Source organism: Centroberyx gerrardi, chromosome 15, assembly GCF_048128805.1.
Source record: "Centroberyx gerrardi isolate f3 chromosome 15, fCenGer3.hap1.cur.20231027, whole genome shotgun sequence".
NCBI lineage: Eukaryota > Metazoa > Chordata > Actinopteri > Beryciformes > Berycidae > Centroberyx > Centroberyx gerrardi.
In genome coordinates, this window is record NC_136011.1 from 17593395 (window position 1) to 17614962 (window position 21568).

General features: G+C 41.2%; 1 protein-coding gene across 3 annotated transcripts in view; it reads left to right on the forward strand.

Annotated features, from left to right (window-relative positions):
• The window catches only part of LOC139929194 (SH3 and PX domain-containing protein 2A-like), a 47584-nt gene that overhangs the window by 3861 nt on the left and 22155 nt on the right, over positions 1 to 21568 (forward strand). For all 3 annotated transcript variants that reach the window (XM_071922015.2, XM_071922017.2, XM_071922016.2), the window contains exons 3-6: positions 4152 to 4227; positions 5339 to 5415; positions 6350 to 6441; positions 14896 to 14927. In XM_071922015.2, coding sequence (XP_071778116.2) covers positions 4152 to 4227; positions 5339 to 5415; positions 6350 to 6441; positions 14896 to 14927 — 277 coding nt within the window. The remainder of the gene's footprint in view (positions 1 to 4151; positions 4228 to 5338; positions 5416 to 6349; positions 6442 to 14895; positions 14928 to 21568) is intronic.

Consider the following 21568-nt stretch of genomic DNA (forward strand, 5'->3'; position numbering starts at 1 on the left):
TGGAGCCTGCATGTAAAGTAACCAGCAAATTAAAGTGACCTTTGAGCTTAAACCTGAATTAGTGTTCAATTGGTCATTTGTTCTCAATTGAAAAAAAGGGAAGATGCTTTTCCTCAGTGGTTTAAACCATACAGCTATTTTCCCTGCATGTCTCTCCTGTATTAACACTACACTACAATATTGTTAAGCAATGAGAGTCTACTACTTTTCTCCCTTTTCTTGTGCCTTAAATGAATCATTGTGTAGCTCATCCGCTCATCCGCCAAGTATTTGTTCTAAAATATTTGTCTTTTTTCCAAGCAGACACAAAGCTTTTGCTTGTGTGTCAGCCAGCTGACACCTACAGTTGGTTTCAAACTCTGCACTGCTCTCTGTCTTTGTAGCACAATTGCACGCTTCATGTTCACTAGAAGCTGACAGGGAAAAGAAATACAGTTTACACCCTCTGCCTGACAAATGTGACCATGATCTCATTTGATATGCATTGATTCAGAATGAACGAATGCAACGTGAGCCTGATGTTGTTTTGGACGGCCTAGTCAAAAGCTAAGTCAGGTCAGAGAACAGGAAACGGTCTGAAGACCAGTTGCTGATCATTTATATTATGTCTGTCTAACATCAGTTAGCATTGTACAGCTGGTCATATAAAACCCTATGCCAACATGACGCTGCTTTGCTGTTTGTCTTTTAAAGATAAAGTATCCCTTTGCAGTGGCATGATGTCCTAAAGTGCACTTACTCCTAATGTTTCAAACCTCTCTAGTGCACTCTTCGTAACTCGTAACTGCTCCTCCAGGAAGCAATCACCTTAAATCACCAGAATCCCATCTCCTTTTCATCTGATTCCTCCTTTCCTCATCGTTTCTGCTGACGTTACAACGCACATGCTCTTTGTAATACATGTGCAGTGTCAAGTGATCCTCTGTATTTAGATCCATTTTGTTTTTGTGCAGAATAGTGCTGAGCCTGAATTCTAACCAACACCATCTCTGGTGTCAGAGGGAGATGTTTTTGACCCGCACATGTTTGACGTGAGCAGAAGTGGTTGGTGTGTCAAACAGAGTTTACCCTCAGAGAGAGGCGAGTGAGGTCTCCCCCTCCACACCCTTCGACCACAGAGGACAGAGCACGGGTCACGGCGTTCCACAGGGGGATTGTGGAGTGTGCGAGCTGGCCTGGTTTCCTTTTGGATAGAAACTCCTCCAAAGATCCCTTAGTCGTCATTATTTTTGGATTGGGGAATTGGACCGGGGTCAGCTCTACCCTGTCTGCACTGTAATTTGTCTGGCCTACATTCCTGACATAAGCTGGGCCTTTAACAAGGTTATTTTTCTCAATGCCCTCTTCTACCTAACCTGAGGTGCTTTGCAGTCATATGAGGGTGGAAGATCTAATGGCTGAGCATTCATGTAAAAGGCAGGCTCAAGTCGGACCGAAGTGAAGGATTACTGAATCAATAAACTGACCGTGGCTAATTGAGCCAGTGGTTTGCAGAGATAAATGGCCCAAAGGTAATGAGGTGAATTCCTTCAGGGCTTGCCGAATGTAAGTACTTTCCATTTTGGTAGCAATTGGTTAGTACTGTCAAATCAATAAAATGTGTATTTACATTATTAGATTGTATTTGTTTCTGATAATTATGACAGTGCAGCAATAACATAGATGCACAGTTAAATGTGATTCTCTCTAAGTACGTTTCTGACCAAGAGTGCTGTTGCACATAATCTCTTAGCAGTAAACAACTGTCAGATGGATGTCAAAACACAATCCAGAGATGGAATTTGATTGTTTTCCCACTCAAACATTCCTCCAAACTCCCCGTCTGAGATTCTGTTCAGAACAGCTTCTTTGTCTGCACAGTGCAGTCTCTCTGTCTCTCTCTCTCTCTGTCTCTCTGTCTCTCTCTCTCTCTCTCTCTCTCTCTCTCTCTCTCTCTCTCTTCTCCCCCTATTCCTTTGAGTGGTGCAATTAAGTTTAAGTGCCTCAAATTATTATCATTATCGTATACAGAAGCTGTTTGGGTTTTTCTGTCACAATAATTCAAATTTGGAGTGTCATAATGTCACAACAGAGATGCATTTGAACACTGAATGTGTATTGCGCTTTCTTCCCTGGGCATTTATTCGCAGCACTCATTATAACGTCCAAAACCCAGAAAGAAAAAGACGGGGAAGTGTGACTACATCATAGCACCTGTTGCTACACAGTCTTGTTCATTTTCCCAGTGGGAACACTTGGCTGACACTGCAACTTAACACAGTATCTTGCACAGAGTTTAGGAAAGCAGTACAGTGTAAATACAGCTTGAAGCTCCTGCATTAAAAGCGCCTGAAATTGGAGAAATTCTTGCCCGGAGAGTTGTCCGGCTGTTGCTATGGTGACGGCTTTCCCACCTGTCCCGTGGAGCCGTGAGCGTATCCAGGCAGCCCCTCGGGGGGTGATGTCATCATCGCTTCTGGATGAGAAGCCTCTCTATCAGCCGGGCCTGGTTCGGAGGTGTTGAGTGAACGCTCCCAGCTTGGAGGGAGTGTACAGTTACATCCAGCAGAGAAGCTGATAACATGATGAGCGTGTGGCTTAGTGTGTCAGGCGAACAATAAAATAATCAATTCTCCTATGTACTATTACAAAAACAATCTGAATGTTGTGGATTTTACAGAACATACTGTACAGCGATGTAGTGCTTTCACAATAGGCTTTTTCTGAGCTATTATTGCCATTGCATCCTAAAGAAAAATGGCTGGTTTAGATACATTTTTGGGGTCTTCCCACTTCAGTTTAAGGAGCAAAAACAGATCAAAATCTGTGCATTTCTGCCTATTTAGACAGTTTTGGTTAACCAGAGCAGTTCTTTATATTCAGCATTTTATCTTGCCCTCAAAACACAATAATGATGGCTGCTTTCTTCAAAGGAAACCACTCCTCATTTGCTGTCTATATTTCTGAGGAGGGGGGAAATGCCAAGGCCAGAAAGAGATTTGGAGTTTTAGCAAAGGCAGCAGACAAGTAGAGAAAAGAAAGAACCACAAGAAGAGAAACCAAACCACCTCTCACTGGAAAAGTCCCACAAACAACTCCTACAGGCCCAGACAGAGTGGATCCAACTTTACCCTCCAAGCAGGCTTATTCTGTTTGTCCACCTGGTTCTTTTTGGCCCGCTCTAGACCGGGACTAGTCCCCTAGTCTCCTCCTCCTAGATGAGTCCTTCTCTTTAGTTTGCTGTTCAGCAGAGCACATCTGGAACAAGGCAAGGCAGAACTAAGGCGGAGCTACATCTGGATTTTGAGCATGCTTGTACTGTAGGATGCTCGCATATGCATTCATTTACCTTGGGGTTTTACTATGATTTATAAGATGGGGAAACTAGAAACTCTGTGACCGTGACACAAACACATACAGACACACACTTACACCGTGGCAATGCGTGTTTCGTAAGCACTCAACAAAATGTGCTCATACATCATGCACAACACAGTGCATGTTCGCTTGCACACATGGGACACGCACATACAGTATGTACATGTATCTAAGAACACATGCTGAAATGCTCACAGACTGCTCCACTGAAAATAAAGTGCTTATATATCTATATCTATATCTCTTAATAGATAGTTAGATGTACAAATGTGTCTAAATGTGCTTGAATTGGTGCTTGAATAGTTCATACATCAAAGTGTTAATTATCGACTGTAAACGCTTTTAAAGCTTCTTATGTGGAACTTGCTGTCGCAAGTGTTTTCGGGTGAGTGTAGGTGACGTAACCTTGTCCGCTGCCCCAGAGATCAAAGTGACCCCTGTGTGTAGGCCTAGTTACACGACACAGTAGCTTTTCAGAAGATATGTAATTACACCCCGTATTGCAGTCATTTAACGGGGAGGTCGTCTGCCGCTGGAGAGTTCGTGACCTCCCATGTGTTTCTATCGGTGCCTTCATCTCAGATTCCTTCACTTTGAACTTTCTCTGATAAACTTGTGGTGGATAAACGTCGATTCATGTGGTTTAGCCGTCAAACAAGTCAGCTGACAATGACTGCTATCCATTTAGATTGGCAGATAGCTTTTTCTTCATGAATTATTGTTCAAAGCAGCAGAGTGTTTTGCTGCTTAGCTCATTTCTCTGCCACTGTTTTCCCTCTCCCTCGCTTTTCCAGATGCGGATCCTCGACAAATTCCCAATTGAGGGAGGGCAGAAGGACCCCAAAAAGAGGATCATTCCATTTCTGCCAGGTGATAAGCACACACAATACAACACAACATGGACTACACTGTCATTTCTACCAGCACACTGTCACTAATTTGTGTCACATCCATTCTGCGTCTATCCAAGAGCCTGCAGTATTGAAGAACTTTGTAGGCTAAATGCAAGGAACAGAACGTCTCTCAGACATTTTCATGCACAACAGATATTTGTTAGTACGCCTACTTCATACTCCATAGCATGGCCTACCACATTGTATTGTGTTATTAACTGCTCTGCTCCACCCAAGCCAAATCAGTTTGTGGTGTGCCATGGAAGTAGGAGGCTGGCAGAGAGGGATTCCTCTAATCTGATAAACTCGGTGTGGCCCGGAGCGGAGTAGAGCAGTGAAGAGCTCCTTTGTTAGACAAGCTGTACAGCTCTACGGGCTAGTGTGATTTAGATGTCTCTGTAAGCCCACCATGGACCGTACTGTATTCACTTACACACACAGAGAGGTAAACAATCACCATGTGAAATTTCACCATTAAGTGGGCTCCATGCATTTAGACACTGATATTAGCTGGTCAGTTTCCCTAGGGTCTTACAATGAGACCTTAATGGAGGGGGAAAGTAACTACTTAAAACTTTTCTAGTTACTATACTTAGTTTTTTTGCCTAACACACCTTTTTGGAGTACTTTTATTTTTAAACTCAAGCCTGCACTGTGAATGATTTAAAAAAAAAAATGTGTTTACTCCTGTTTTTGCTTGAGTGTGTTATGCGTAATTAGCACAATGAGTTCTATCAAACAGTAATTTTCTATGGCTGGGACTCAGCACTGAGTATTCCCAATGCATTTCGTCATTTAGTAAGAGATCATCCTTTGAGGTGTAGATACAGTCTGTAGCTATACAGCTGTACTAGGTTCTAGTATTATCCCTCAATATTTATCCTATTGTCCTTCAGCTGTTACTTTTACAAATGCACAGCAAATACCAGACACACCTAAGTACATTAAATTGTGCCATTTCTTAATGTGTTTAGAGTTGGACATTCTACATATTTAAAATTTGTATTGCAGGTCAGAATGGAAAAAAAAACAACTTTCCTTCTTATATTTGGTGATAATTGACGGTGGTCTATGTGTTTTTTCCCCAGGTAAAGTCTTGTTTCGCCGAAGTCACATAAGAGATGTAGCTGTCAAAAGACTGAAGCACCTGGATAACTACTGCAAAGTAAGACCAATGCTCCCTGTCTCAGGCTGCCCACCGAGCTGTAGCTGTTTCACAAACTTTGAGTCCATTATATCAGTTTGTCCACTGTTGGTGTAAAACAGATTGTCCTCTCAAATTATTATGATGATACAACAGACACTAAATGCTACGTACACATTTTTGGTTTATCTGTTGTGTAAGAAGAGCGTTTTTATCTATGTTTATGCCAGACTCCCTGCGCATATTTTCTCCAACATTTGCACGCCAGACCTCAGCATCTATCTCCCCCACCAGCCTCAACAGGAAAGCAACAGCTCTATCTGCACTGGTCATTTCCTTTCACCATGTAAATAGGCAGCTTATAAAGGAAACGGGGGAAATAGGGGCGCAGAGGGCAAAAGCAGCATCCGCAGAGCAAGAATGAATCAGCAGACCTGAGCCGTAGTAGTGAACACAATCGGCTGCCTGACCTTCTTATATTCATTAGGTCAGGAGAGGAAATGTGGGGCAGGCAGGTTGCCAAGTGTGGCAATATTAACACCTCACATAGAGTTTTTATTTAGAGAAACCAAGCTACTTTTCCAGTGAATGAATGAGAGAAATAAAGTAAGTAAGTATGTCTAAGTAATAGAATTTTTGATGATCTATTTTCTGATTCCAGTGCAGTGGGTGTGAGCATCTCATTTTGAATGCAGCTGAGATATGGAGGGTGGTTGCACTGTATCACCCTCCATATGTTTTCCTTTGTTTTATCCCTCCCTCTGGGCTGTGAACCCTCTTCCTTCCCCTCCACGCCCTCCGAGCCTCCCCTCCACCTTCTCATCTGACTGACTGTACACTGACTAGTGCTAAACATATTCATTACTCATCGCCATTCAAAGCAAACTGTAGCGCTTTTGGATATATGACCTTTTTGTATAAACCAGTCGCTCTCTTCCTCCCTTCCCTCCCACAGGCTCTGATGAAGCTTCCCACCCAAATTTCCCAAAGTGAGGAGGTGCTGAAGTTCTTTGAGACCAAGGCGGAGGACCTCAACCCTCCCAAAGAGTGAGTGTCACTGACTGTATACATTAGGCAATCATCTGTCTGTTTAGGCTATCACTGAGCGTTAGCATTAGAGCTGAACAATTAATTGGAAAAAAAAATTGAATACGCAATATGAACTCCTGCAATTTCCAAATCGCAGACGCTGCAATTAATTGCAGGGGCGTCCAACATGGATTTCTAAACAAGTTGTTTTAGAGCTCCGGGTAATCTTTGGTCCATGAATCCATGAAGTACAATATTGGGGAAATTTTTGATCATACTCAAACTCAGTAAATCCTACACACTGACACTTTTCTTTAAACAATTTTAAAGTTCGAAAAAAAGTTTATGACAAGAAAAACTTGTGATATGATGATATGAATCACAGTTTAAATCGCAATTGCAATATTCTGTCAAATAATCTGGTGGGTTGTAAGAGCAGTATAGCAGAATAGATGTATATGTGTGTGTGTGTGTGTGTGTGTGTGGTTCAGCAGCTGGGACAGATGCCTGTCACCCAATGCTGACCCATCCTGATCCGCAGGCTTTGCTGTGTCTCAGAGATGATTGATTGTTGGCCGAGAGGCATTGTGTTTTATTAACGATGATATCTGGGAGCTGAAGCCTGATCCCTGCCCCAGTGCGTAAGGTTCAATGGTATCATGAGAGAGCGGCTAAGTTCAAGTCTCGGGGCAGATGAGGCTCTTGAGCCCATTCATTTGTCATACTCAGTTCAAAGTCAGTGGGAGTAATTACAGAGTGGCCTTCCTCAATGGGTGTCAAAATACTTTTAGTTGAAGTTTTTTTCTCTCCTTTTGATTTATGTTCAATTGAGATTGGTTGAATGCAGCAATTTTACAGATCAGCATGTCTGTTCAGCATGTCTTTCTCTGCACTATCCCAACGCAATCAAGGAGAAAAATGTGGTAGAGCAACTTCTAAAGTGGTCTCTCCACTGCCACCAGGCTCACCACCTCTAACCCCCTTTTAAATACACATACATGATAATCCCACTTCAAAGTGAGATCCCCCTTCAATCTCTGAGATGGCCCAGCGCATCTTAAAATGCGATGTTGAGGTCTAAAGGCCATACCACCCATGTGCTCACTTAAGGTTCACAACACTGAATATGTGAGAACTGGACCACTTCAACTTGACTTTTAGGATGTTATTCTGAAAAAGTCGATATTTTCCTAAAAACTTCCCATGATTTTCTAATTTTGTTTTAAATTTGAATTTTGACAAGTTCTCAAGATCAAGGAAAAGGTGATCCTCTGATGTCATGTAATTGCAATGCCTGAGAGACTTTTATTGTTATTAGTTGCCTGTATTAAATGTAGAATGTTTAAAATGCGTTGGGAAAATAACCATACAAACATCACAGGCAATGCAATTCAGTGATTTCACTGAGTTTCATTTTCTTTGATCTTGAGAGCTCCTACATCAAACTTAAAAAAACAAAACAAAGGAAGAAAATGTTTGGAAATTCTTGGAGCATTTCCACTTATGCAGACTAACAGTATCAAAGTCAGTTTCAACAAAATGCTTTTAGGCCTAAAGAGTGCTGATCTTGGAATCAACCGCTCAGGTAATAATGACTGAGTTGGACAAAAGTCTTAGATCAGCTGTCCTAGTCGGAGAAGCTTGATGAATACAGGCTGTAAAAAGCTGTTTAACTGTTCTCCAATGAACACAACATGTCTCTATTACAGTGATGCAACCAAGAACAAATGATACCATGATGCAACTGGTGGCATTTCCCTCCTTTTAGGTCACATGAAATATGATTCAGACTCATTTCACTAGTGACTCTCTGCTAATAGCCACTAGGTATTAGCAGCAGTGAGATACTGTTGTCAGATCTTTCTGGCAACAAAAGCCACTTCATCCACTACTGCCATCTAATGGTCCACACATCTCACTGCACACATTTTTGCAAGCATAGAAAAATAAATGGACGTTATGTTTCTCCATCACAAGAGGGAGCCATGTGTTAGCCTGGGATTCTGAAATGTAAGATGAGTCTTTCTTCTTTTGGTCAATGGAAGAGCTGAGGAAGTATAATTTATCACTATTAGGCAGAGGTGATTGATGCTATTGATAATCTACAATTTAGAGTCCTTATGAGAACATCCAATGAGACGTTCTCATTTGAAGGAAAGATGGTGCAGATGGTGGAGTGCAGAGTAATGATTGGGAGAAACCTGTGTGAAATTGAGAGCTTTTGCCTGAAATGTTCGGGGGGGATACTCATTTGAGTATCAAGGTGTGTGTGTGTGTGTGTGTGTATGTGTGTGTGTGTGTGTATGTGTGTGTGTGTTGTACAAAGAGGATTGAATAGCTTTATTCAGCAGAAGTGATTTGCCTGCGACAATAATGATGTAGACACATGCACACACACACTCCCTGGTGATAAATACTTCTTGTTCTATTTCTAATAGCCTAATTACACTCTAAATATTGGCCTTTTTAGAGTCACTGTGATTAACATGGTGAAGAGAGTGTAGATCTGACGAGGTTGTAAAATATATATGAACTGTTGTCACGTCCATTAGACAACACCTCATGAAGCGTTGTTTACAAGAAGGGAACTGTACACAAAAACTGTACTGCTTTTACTCAAGTGGGGACCAGGTGGGACGTTTTTAGCCCAAGGGGAGTGAGAGAGGTTGAGAAATGTTTTTTTCTCTTTTAATTAGTATATACCCTCAAGTGTTGATGTTGAAATACTGGTATCAGAAAAGGTGTGGGTACAACGGGCTGTAACCAAATTTTTCTTCTTTCAAAAATTAAAGACAATTGCTTTAAGCGTCTCATGGTAACAGCACCCCCATTTACTGGCTGTGATGAAATGCATGCAGAGAATATTTAATTACTTATTTAGATTTCCATTGTGATAATGGATGTCACTGACCAGAAATAAAATGCAAAGACAAAATGTTCATTATCTGTCGTTTTTCACTTACCAGCATGTTGTACTGCAGTGTTAGTTTGACAAAGCATAACAATTTCAAAAAAAGGCAATTATGGAGAGAGAGGTAAGGCAATTTTACAGTTTTTATACTTGTGAGGTCAGTTAGCCATTTTAAAGTTAAACCAACCAACCAGTTAATCCAATTTATATCTATTGCTGCCGTATCTGCATTGCAACTTTACTGTACTGTAACATTTAATTGCTAAAACATAAAAATAAAACACATATCCATTAATTATCATTTTATTTTACATATATCCATACCTTGGGTTAAACTATACCAGCTGGCTTTTATTTATTTATCTATTTTTTGTTGCTATGTCATTTAACATTTTTTCAGAATAGACTCAAGTAGTCACATTGATGCTGTTAATAGTGATTGTTATGAGTGCAGTGCCTTTGATTTTACTAATGTTTTTGGGGAGGAGCGATAACTTAATGCTCCGGCTTGTCATTATCTCTGAAGTGGATGTTGAGCTGGACTTTTTTCTCGAGATCGAGATCAGGTGTGCAAAACTCAAAAAGGATACAGATGTCACAATAGACTTGGTGGAAGGTCAGTGGATACTACATTAAAAAGAAATGACCAGCATCCAAATGTATGGACTAGTACCTCCATACACATGTCCATGTCCGTTTAGCCTTGGCCATCATCATCATCATTATCATCATCATCATGGCTGAGGACTGAAACGCATTTGTCTGTTGCTATTGCCGTGTTTTAAGAATAAATGAAGGCATCTTCGTCCATGCATTTGGAGTGCTGGTCATTTCTTTATTATGTAGGAGTGTTTCTATCCCGATCAGACTGTTGCGTCTCCAAATCTACATCTGGACTTGAGCGTCTCAACATAAGGGACCCAACTCAATACAGATTCAGCATCCAAACTCTGGAAGATGAACCTGACCTTCACCCCACAGAGAAAGATGGACCCATCATGATGAGCAAGACTTTAAGAAACTGAGACTGAGGACTGAGGAAGGACTGTCCACACACTCAGGCCAGGATACTGAGCCCACCTGGCTCATTGATGTTGAGACTCCAATTGACATTGTCCTGATGAAGGAGGCTGTATAGATTAGGTGGATTTTCAGGCAGCTTCATCTTGCCCTCCACAGCTTTGACTACATCCACTACGTCGATGCTATGAGGAGGTTAAGAAGTACTTTCCTGCACACTTATATCACATTTCTGGATTCCTGGCTGACTGCTCCCCACTCCATGGGCTCATTCTGGACCACCTTGATAAATGGGAGTCAGGGGTCTGAGCAGATTCTGAACCTGGATTTAGGAAAGAAGGCAGAGAAACAAGATCATGACATTGATATCATGGCTCTTGTCAGCCTAACCCAGCCATGGAAAAGGCCAAAGTTTTAGCAGAGAAGATCCTAACCTGTCTAGTTCAGGACACCAAGGCAGCAAAATCTCTGCATCAAAAAATCGAACCAGTGTGTAGAAAGAGGATCAAGCTCCATGCTGTCTGCCTTAGGAGGTCAAAACCCCATCTAACTTCATTCAGGGGGTCAAACCTTCAGGACCTTGTTGTTCGTGCCACAGACCACCCACAAAAAAAGAAGAAGAATTATGGCTGCAGAGGGAAGAACAAGAAATTTGACCATGCAAGTTGCACTTTAAATGATTAGTTTCATGGTCAAATTATTCAGTCGGTTACACTAAAAATAGTAAATCAAGTATTCAAAGCAATGGAATAGAATTTACACTGCAGACCTGCCAAAAATGAGGAGCTGAGCAAAGCAGCCTGTGAGAAGATGACAAAAGGCTTCATATGACACATCAGTGAAGAAAATAACTCTCTCACTTCTGCAGCCTGCATCGGATTTACTGAACTGAGCTTTCTTTTTGAAATAATAGTGTTACAAAACCTGTGGACATTTACAACACATTTTTCCAGACATGAACACATGCAGGTATAGCTAGGCTGCATGCACGCACGCACACACACACACACACACACACACACTCGATCATAAACAAAAATTACAAGAGTGACATTACAGTTGTTGTTTTTTTATGGCCTACAGTTAGCTTAATCTTACAACAGTGTTTCACCGCAAGGGATGTTATTAGTGGTTGATATGTGGTCAAACTAACATTCTTTTCCCTTGACATCATTGTGCAATCATGACCAAGCTTTGTTGGAGATTTGGGGCTTTTTGTAGGAGTGTACTGTGCTTGTGTGTGTGTGTGTGTGTGTGCGTGAGAGAGAGAGAGAGAGAGAGAGAGAGAGCAAGCACAGGTCCGTGTGCATGTCTGTGTGTGTGGATTTGAATAAACAGCTCACCTTCTCAAGGACACACACACTGCAAAATTTCAGTGTGCAGAGCAGCTCTCTACTGATCATAATGATTTCCTGTTCAATGACGTCGACCCATTGACCCGTGAGTCGGAGGTTACTCCTGCAGGGGTTAATCTGAGGTCATCCTCAGGCAGGAGTGTCTGTGTAATGTATACCAAGAGCAGAGCAGACACTTCGGTCCTCTGGCTGGAGGAACGTGAGCAACAGACTAATATCTCACACATTCCATGTCTAATAGGCCCACCTACAAAGAGTGAGCTGCAGTTATGCGCAAACAGATGGTTATTCTCAACTCAAGCTTAGGATGGACTCTCACGGGCTTGGATTTTAATGATGTGTTCAACCCTTACAGTGTGTGTGTGCGTGCACGTACGTGCGTGTGCAGGCGCGGGTGTTGCATACTGAGGTGAACTGAATCACAACTGTATGAATTGTGAAGACTCTCCCCCAACTTCTGCGACTCCCTCCAGTTAAACAAAGGTTAAACTTCACTCCTGAAAACACGGGCACAAAGTCTTAAACATTTAATAGTGTTTGGACATATTTTCTCTCCCCTTACCTTCCCCACATCTATTAGATTTTACTGGTGTTAGGAGGGAAGCGCACAGAGCCAGAGTTGTGCGCTCAGTCTCCTCCTGGGAAGAATATTATTCCAGCTCTGTGTTAAGGGTCACTAGCTAGCAGGGCTGGTCAAGCATCCACTTTATCCCCATCATTTCTCCCCAACCCTCCATAGTAATTTCCCTCAGTTTCATCTCCACCCTACCAGATTTTGGCAAAAATATACACAGAATGCATCATAAAATAGGTTAGAAATGTTTAAGATGTATTATATTCAATTTGTCTCGCATGTTGTCACTTCTGAAGCTATTCAGCTGCCAGGCGAGCTGCATTAAATGAACAGTATTTGAAACCATCACCATTAGCATACTGTATTTCACCCATGTGTTTATGCTATATTATCTAAAGAAATGCTTTCATCACTCACTTCACTCATTTTTCCACCCTGAAAAGGACTGGGAAATAAACTATAGGCTGTGAACTGTTCGTACTGTACATGATGTGTGAGTTGTTTTGGTTTCAATAACATATTGCACTCCTCAAGATGTGACTTAAAAAGTTGTTGTCTATATCATCTTGCTTAGACTATGCATTCTCTACACTACACTCGCACTATTTATGTTGGCTCGCAAAAGCATTTAACATTGTTTTATTTTCACCCATCATATAGAAAGTTATGAAATTCCTATAGCAGAGGGTTTGCAATTGTTATTCCACAGTGTGGACATTTCTTGAACATCCAATGCAAACATTATTGCACTATATCACGATTCAATTCCATAATTAAATATGTCTGCACAGTTGAATTTGTTTTATTTTAAAATTAGGTACTATATATACTCAGTATTTTATGAAGCACAGATTTACATGTGTGGTGGGAAATGTCTCATGACTGATCTGTCTCATGCCTATTCATGCATCTGGAAATTGAAAAGCTTTGTGCCAAAAATGACTTAGTTTAAGTAACAGAGGAATACAGTTATTGCTACAAATTGTTTTGGTTAAGCAAGAAGTGTTGCTTCACATGAACTAATCTTTTTATAGCACTTGCCAATGGCTAGATTCTGTTGTTTCAACAAGATGTGTTATTGACGTAATGCAAAGATGTTTCAGTTTATCAAACTCTAAACCTAAGTGGCTCTCTCTAATGCTCAGAAAACATGCCCTGTAATACCACAATGGTGTGTATTTATTTTTGTTTACAGAAACAGAAAACACTTCGCAGTGAGATAAGGCTCATATACACCACAGTGAAAAATAGTCTCTAATCTCAGCAATGACAAAAATAGTTGAAATCCTGTTTTTCATGTGAAGATTAACTCTAACCAGTGAAACACAGAAAGTTGACAAACAGGCTGTAACCTGGGAAATGTTTGACAGGGTTTATCCAAACATGTACTCATATCCATAACTGGCCATGGCTCCAGTCCTGCTGCTGGCCTCACTAAAGAGCCAGGTGTCTGTTTCCATCTGCCTCAAACCTCAGTTTCTCCTCACTGTGCTCACTCTGCAGCTCAGTTAACTAAAGGACAGCCTGCAGACAGCAGAACATACACACACACAGACACACACTCAGATATGTTGGTCTGTTTTTATGCATTTCTGTTGTATAACAAATTTCCATCACAGTAATTCTAACTTAAATGAAGTACTATCATTTATGAAATTGCATTAAACGAAGTACGATCTCTTATGAAACTGACTCAAATTGAACTAAAATAAATTGAATCAGTGAATTTAAATGAATTCAATTTGTGCTCAGAATGCCAAACCATTTCAAACGTGCCAGTTTTATTAGCCTCTAAACGATTCATTTCGATCAAACTGAAATAATTAAACTATATTTCTCTGTTTAAATAGATCCAATGACAGTCACACATGTAAAACAATTTTAGTTCATTTTATCTGTTTCAAGCTAATTGATATTAAACCAAATACATTTGAAATTGAAATTGTGTTTATTTCAATACAATCAACTTCACCTTTTCTCTTATCATGTTCATGTTTTGAGTGCATGGATGCAAATATGTAAGCAGGAGCACACAGACATGAAAAACGTGCACACACAGAATGGCAGAGTTTCTTTGCTGCTCTGTAACCCTCTCAGCCAACGGGTGTCACAGAAGAGAGCGGGTTCATTGACACTAATGATCATCCATTCAGAAAGAAGTGTTTGGTACAGTACAGGCTTTGGAACAGAGAGACACTTTCACATCTGAAGGGTGAATGGGACTCACCAGGGGATACGATACTGTTGTATGAAATGAATGCTGTTCTGTTAAACGGGGGCAGCTGCATCGCCACCATATATGCCATTTCTGCCATTCATACAGATACATACAGACATGGCAGTATATTAACTGAAGGCTATGATCACTTGCTCTGTTACTCTCTTTGGCCCACTTACTGTAATCCACCACACACCCGCTCCCATCCCACCCTATCTCCCTCCCTCTCTGAGTGTGTCAAATTCTGTATGCATTCTTAATGAGGGCTTGGCTGGTAGTTGATAGCTGACTGCATTTGGATGGCGAGTCCTGCTTATGCTCTGACCTCTGTTACACACACACACACGCACACACACAGACTGACCATGCCTCTCTGGTGTTGCTTCTTTTTCAGAGACTGTGGAGGCTCTGGCAAACGCAAGTCGGGTAAGAATACTGCAATCTGTTTACCTCAATCAATAAAATAAGAGATAATTCTATGTTCCATCCTTTTGCATTATGTCTTCAGTGTATTCAATGCTTACTGCCATAATATGATGATGATGATGATGTGGCTTTGATGTACAACCAATATCATCAAAGGTTAGAGACTGCTGCCATACCGTTGCACAAAACTACTTGAACTTTGAGAGCACTTCCCTGTAGCTGATAACCTTTCTCTGGACTGAGGAAAGCAACTAAGTAAAGTGCAAAATGATACGACTCATGATAACATATCAGTACTGTGCTTACTACACACATCCTGACCCAACATGGCTTTATTGTGATGAAATGGTTAAGTAAACAGCATTGGGTGGGGAGGGAGTGACCACCTGTTTGTGCGGCTATGCTCTATATTTGCTGTTTGAGGGTTGGGTATTGGAGCGATGTGTGTGTGTGTGTGTGTGTGTGTGTATGTACAGTATGTGTGTGTGAGAGAGAGAGAGAGCAAGAGAGAAAAAGATAGAGTGACTCAGCTGAGCATGGGGATACAGGCGTAGGAGGCAGCAGGAGAAGTATGAGAGGGGTTTAGTGAACAGCTGTGCAAGTGTAGTTTGATCATGTGTTTGTGTGTGTGTGTGTGCGCGCACACTTGCATGCAGTCTTAGAATACCATCATGCATTACTAAATAACACAATCTTGCAATCAGATGCAAAATTGCTCTGGCCATCTTTCCTGTGATCTGCCATAGTAAAGAATGACATAGTTGGGCAATGGCAATCTCACTAACTGACCTGTAAGTTCATTTTGCTGCTGGCGACCCACTCTGAAGAAAAGCTGCACTGGAGTTGCCACCAAATGAAATTAGACCCCAACCTAATTTCATTATGTGTTCCATGGTATTGGGGCTTTACGTAACAGGGAATTCCAGCTACATAGCGAAATGGAAAGATTGTCTTATTTCAGCCGTGTGTGCGTCTAGTAGCCTACATTCAGTCTGTGCAAGATATTAGATTGGTTAGACTGGCTGCCTGGAAATTAGCTCATGCAGCGTCTGTCGTTAGCGTGCACAGTTTTAAATGACACTCAGCTGTTCTGAATGGTTCAGTGCCAAATATATGATCAACTATGCAGATTATGAGTTGCACTCTATTTATACTTACAACATCATCAGACCTATTTTACAAGTTTGATATCAGGGGCAAAGTCTACTGATGGAAACAATAATTCCAGGCCTTATGTCTGGTCGCTCATGTTAAATTAACTGTCCACACTGAGCACATGCTGGACATTACGGGTTAATGCAGCTGAAATATTGATATTTCTCTTTTAAAGCAGGACAGCGGAGAAAGTGCACTGTGAGTGTGTGGTGAATTTGTGCTGTAGCTGCAGCTTATGGTTGCCATAATTACATGGTGCTGGTCTCCCTTAAGAGTTTACTAAGCCCCGGCCCTAACAGGAGAATGTTGCCGCTGGCCACAAAACTGCAAGCGGTTGGAGGTTGGACTAGGAACTCTGTTTACCTGGCAAGCTGAAGAAATCACAGACTATCTGAAAAGCTCAGGTTTACACAGTCCAGCACAGATGATCAGTCACTGTCGGTCTCATCATCATTCTCTTTCTTGTTTCTCTCCCTCTCACTCACTCTTTCTTTCTCTCTATAGTGCTCCTCAGTGGTGACTGGCTTTTTTAGAAAGACAGATACTAGATGATAGAGTCCATTGGAAAAGGACCCGCCTGCTTTGGAAGGGGAATTGCATTATTTATTTAGGGATTTCATCCTTCATGTGGTTTCAGTAAGACTCTGGCCTGTACCTCAGTTATTGTTCTCCAACTGTGACTTCCACTGCAATCAAATGAGGAGCCCTATGGGGTTGAAGCAGTCAACATTACTGACTCATTAGCTCACTATCTTCTGAAGGTTCAAAGAAGGACACATCTTCTGACTTACATATGATGGAGATTCAGGAGTCAGGATTGATTGCTGATACTGGGCTGATCAGCAAAAACTATTGTCAGATAATTGAAGACACACGCTGCCATAACCAAAAGTTAAATGAGACATCTTTTGCCAAGACACTTTCTTTATATATCTTATGAAATATATTTTATGTATGATGCACAGATAAAGAAAGCCAAGGGGAACTGTTCCTCTTCTGTAGAGAAAAGAACGGGATTTGAATATTCCCATTAACTCAGATTTTAGTGTTAACCATTACTCTTTTTCATGAATAAACAGGGACCTTTTAGGATGTTAAGGATCTTTTCAGACATTCATTTTGCTCCCGATCACCTTCGGAGCATTAGGGATAAAATATAGTGAAGGTGCAGCAGAGAAAGCTGGATGGAGACAGAGACAGTTAGAAAGAGATTGAGTAAGAGAGAAAAAGAGACAGAGCGCTCGGGGGCGTAGTGCATGTGAAAAGCAGATGGAGAGGAGAGGAGGTTTACGTGGCAAGTGGAAACCATTTCAGTGTTACGCACGGACTGAGGGAGTGTGTTTATGTGTGCAGCCTTGCTGTCTTTATTTGAGCTGCAGGTCTCAGGGGGCCTATAGGGTGGGTGTGTGTGTGTGTGTGTGCATGAGTGAGGGTATGTGTACATGGGTGTGCACACATGTGTGCGTATGTGTATTTGTTTGTGTGTGTGTGTGTGTGTGTGTGTGTGTGTGTGTGCATGCTCGATGGGAGGAGAAGGGTTAATCTATGCATGAGTTAGAGGGTGGGTGGGTCAAGAGGTCTGCACGTGTGTGTGAGCGCACACGTATGTGTTTGTTTATAAGTGCAGATGGATAAGATTTAAGCATGGAGTAGGAAATCATTATGACGAATGAGCGCTCCCCAATCACTTCAACAACCACACACTGTTTCAGCAGCCATACTCCTCTTTCTCAATAAACAGCCATTGAATACTGAGCCCTTTGACAAATCTCACCTCCTCGACTCAGAGCCTTTATTCATGCACAGTGATGAGTCTCATAGCACCCGAAAGATTGGTTTCAGTCAGTCTCACTGCCGTCTTACAATTGTAATATTGTGGATTAAACCAGGCTGGAATCAAATGTTTTTTCAGTAGATGCTTTTGGAAGTCATGGACATTGCACTTCAGTGCATGAATACAGCTGTAAGGTCATTGTAGAAAAGTTTTTAAAACTACCACAACAAGCCAGACTGAGCTGTGCACTGTCAGTGTCAAAGTGCAAGCTCCAACATCCGTCCTCCAGCACAGAGCAGATCCAATACAAGCCACTCTGTTTCTGATAGTGACCATTTGTCACAGTGGACTCCAACCTGGATACCCTCCCACACTGCAGGCAGCACTTAAGCTTCATGTTGAAAGCACCATGTTCAAGCCAGAAAAGAAATGTTCTGCAATGAATTTTACCATTAAATGAAGCAAAGTTTTGTTCTGTTTTTTTTCCTAGATTTTGTGCAGGGTTTTCAGGAAAGTCTCGATTCATAGGCATAAGTAACACAATATATTGTTTTCTTGTTCCACTTACCTGCACACACTAGTTGTCAGGAAGGCTGAGTGGTCTAAGGCACCAGGGTTTCTGGTCTCCAAATGGAAGAGTGGTTTCAAGTCCCACAAATGTTCTTGATGAAAACATAACATACATTTAGTATATCTAATACAACTTTCAGTGTTATTTAAAAACCATGTGAAGACTTTCGTACTGTAAGTTGATTTTGGAGGAAGTTTCTGTACTATTTGTTTGTGGTCTACCCCTGCTCCCTCAGGGCCACATACTGATTCAATGACATGAGTGCATCTGTACTACATTGAACAGCAGTGCAGTGTCCCTTTCTAATCCAACTACACATCTGCTGCTGATGAGCCAAACAAAGACATTGCACTTTGCCAAATTTTGCTCCACTCCAACCAAGTCAGCTCTCATAAAGTTAGCCCCAATGTACAGAGCATGGCAGTTTGACATGCAGGGCACTGCCAGACATGCTATCAACCAAAAAGTACGATCCTGAAAAATGCAAAAAAAACCAAAACAACAGCATTTCTTATGAAGATGGAGAATTCCTTGGTATAAACTGGCAGGCCCTTTCAAATCCCAGACTCCCTGGTTTCCTCCTTCTAGATGATCCATTATTGCAAAGTTCCCAACTGTCGTCCTCTTTGGATGGAGCTGATGATGGCTGGGAAGGGGGGATAGAGGGAGTTAGGGCGTCTGGGAGTGCAAGGGTGGGAGCAGGAAGCACATGTATAAATCTGAGTAAGGAGAGACATAAACAAAGAGAGTGGCTAATAGGGCTATCTGATGTGAGCCCAGAGCAGAATGCTTTCTTTTCATAGCTCATAAATACTTCAGGTCTACACTGTGAATACAACTGAGTAAGCTGTCTAATACATGCAAGGGCATACACATATATACACACACACACATGCACGCTCACACAGAATCCAACACACACAGTCTTGCATATAGTGTGAAATCACCTTTTTCAGGGAACGACTGGTGGAAGTAACTTTATCTGGCTGACACATTTCATTTAAATCCAGGATTGTACGTAGCAAAGTAGTTTATACAGTTAATTTTATACACAGCTCTCCATATTCAGAGTTCCTTTCGAAATGAGATCCATCCTGTCCAAGGTTGTATCACTTCATTTTTCTCACTCATGTCCTCCTTGTTCTGGCCCTGTCTTCCTGCTGATGCAAAACATTTCATTTCCTGAATGAGGCTGAAATAGTAGCTTTTGTTTTTCAGGCCTACTGAGTTTGCTGACGGTGTCTTTACTTACCTACGTCTCGGATTTACCGTTCACTTCCAATAATGGTGAATTGTGTGTTTTAGAAACCTCCATTTACATAATTTGACATAGATTCTGGATTTGTCAGACCATGACCCGCTGGGTTTTGTGTACGTCTGTCTGGAAATTATATTAATGACATGAACGTGTTTCCCATCCTTGATAAGACGATGTCCAAGACGTGGGATTGACTTGATATTGAGTTGTCAGACATTTCTCTTAATACCAACCCTGACAGGTCATAAAAATTCTTTTAGTTCTCTGTTTTTCCAAGGCTACACTTCGGCACAAAGTAATGGAATGCAGCCACAGGGTTGCTCTGTGCTGTTGCGCTTATGCACTTGATTAGTTGAGGTAGGTAAAATTATATATTTCCCATGCAATGGCTGGGAGGTCAGAGTTCACTTTACAAAATAAACTGCATAAACAAAGTAAAGCATGAATCAACACAACAATTTAAGGACCGGTTAGAGGTGGTTTCTGAACAAACCATCCCTCTTTTCTTCACCAACATGCTCAAACAGTGTTTTCAGAACTGTAAATCTAGCCAGACCAAGGCCATGTTCTGTCTAGATTTGGATCTGTTGACTTTCACTGACTTTCCCTCACCTTGTTTCCCTCACTCATCACTTGAAAATTGGTCCATTTCTGCAGCCCACAAAATTTGTACTCCGTAACAGATGCAATTTAAAATGTAGCAAAGTGTAATACTTGCATCAAAACATACTCAAGCAAACATAAGATGACTCTGAGTACTCAGTTATGAGTATTCAGTTACAGTAATGAGAGTAATTGTAATTTATCACTTCTACCATTGGTGAAAAGGCTGCAGTAGTTACAGTAAAGCAATGCTTTATTCACTCATCTCATGTCCTTCTCTAGCCAACATTATTAGCGACCGCTGTTAATTGATGCAGTTGAACCAACCACTCAACCGCACACATTCCCAACACTAGTGTCTAAAGAAATATTGCTATTTGCTGTAACTAAAGTAATTACGGTCGTATTGTACTTTGAAGAGCAAGCGGGTATTACCCAGAATTCAAATAATACGTACTTTCCGATGTTTCTACACCCAATCTTGCGGTTTAACAAAACGTCTTGCACAAATAATGTGAAGCTTCATAAACCACAGCCTAACCACACTGATCCAGTGTCAGACACTTTGGCAGCGTTAGCATTCTAGATACTAATGGTGCTTAGTTCATCTTCATAAGTTATTAGCTCCCTGACATTTCAGACTTAGTTCCTGAATTGGAACGCTGAATGCAAATATTATCCCAATTTACAGAAATGTTAATCTCTAGTCTGGAAGCCTGTCGCCAGGTCAGCTCTTTGGAGAACTGGCAGCTTAATCCAAGCTGTCTCAATCACTCCTTATCTAAGCCTCAAACCTTCCGTCTATTGGACTGGATTCTACTTATTTTCCATCCTCTGAATAAAATGGAGTTTCTCCTTCCAGGAACAGAGTTTACCACATTTTGAAAAAAATTTTTTCAATTGGACTTGTTTGGCTTTTCCTTTTTTCTCCTTCAGACATTATTTTCCTGGACATTTTTGTTGATTACGTGGGTCAAAAGCTCACATACTTCATTTCTCTTTTCACTAACTATGGCAAGTGATGTCAACTAGGAGAGAAGCAGCACACTGAGCACAATTATTAATAGAAATTATGATTTATACTGTGTTTGTAGATCTTGTAATGCTATTCAAGCATGCCCCATGAAGGTATGTTGTTTATACCATCTGGAGGAAACATCCACAACACTAGCATTATTATTAGGGTAAATTAGTAGAGTTGATCTGATCTGATCTGCGTATGTACAGTAACTTTCTTTCAGTAGCTTTGAGCTCAGTGGCCAGCAGAAGCTTATGATAAT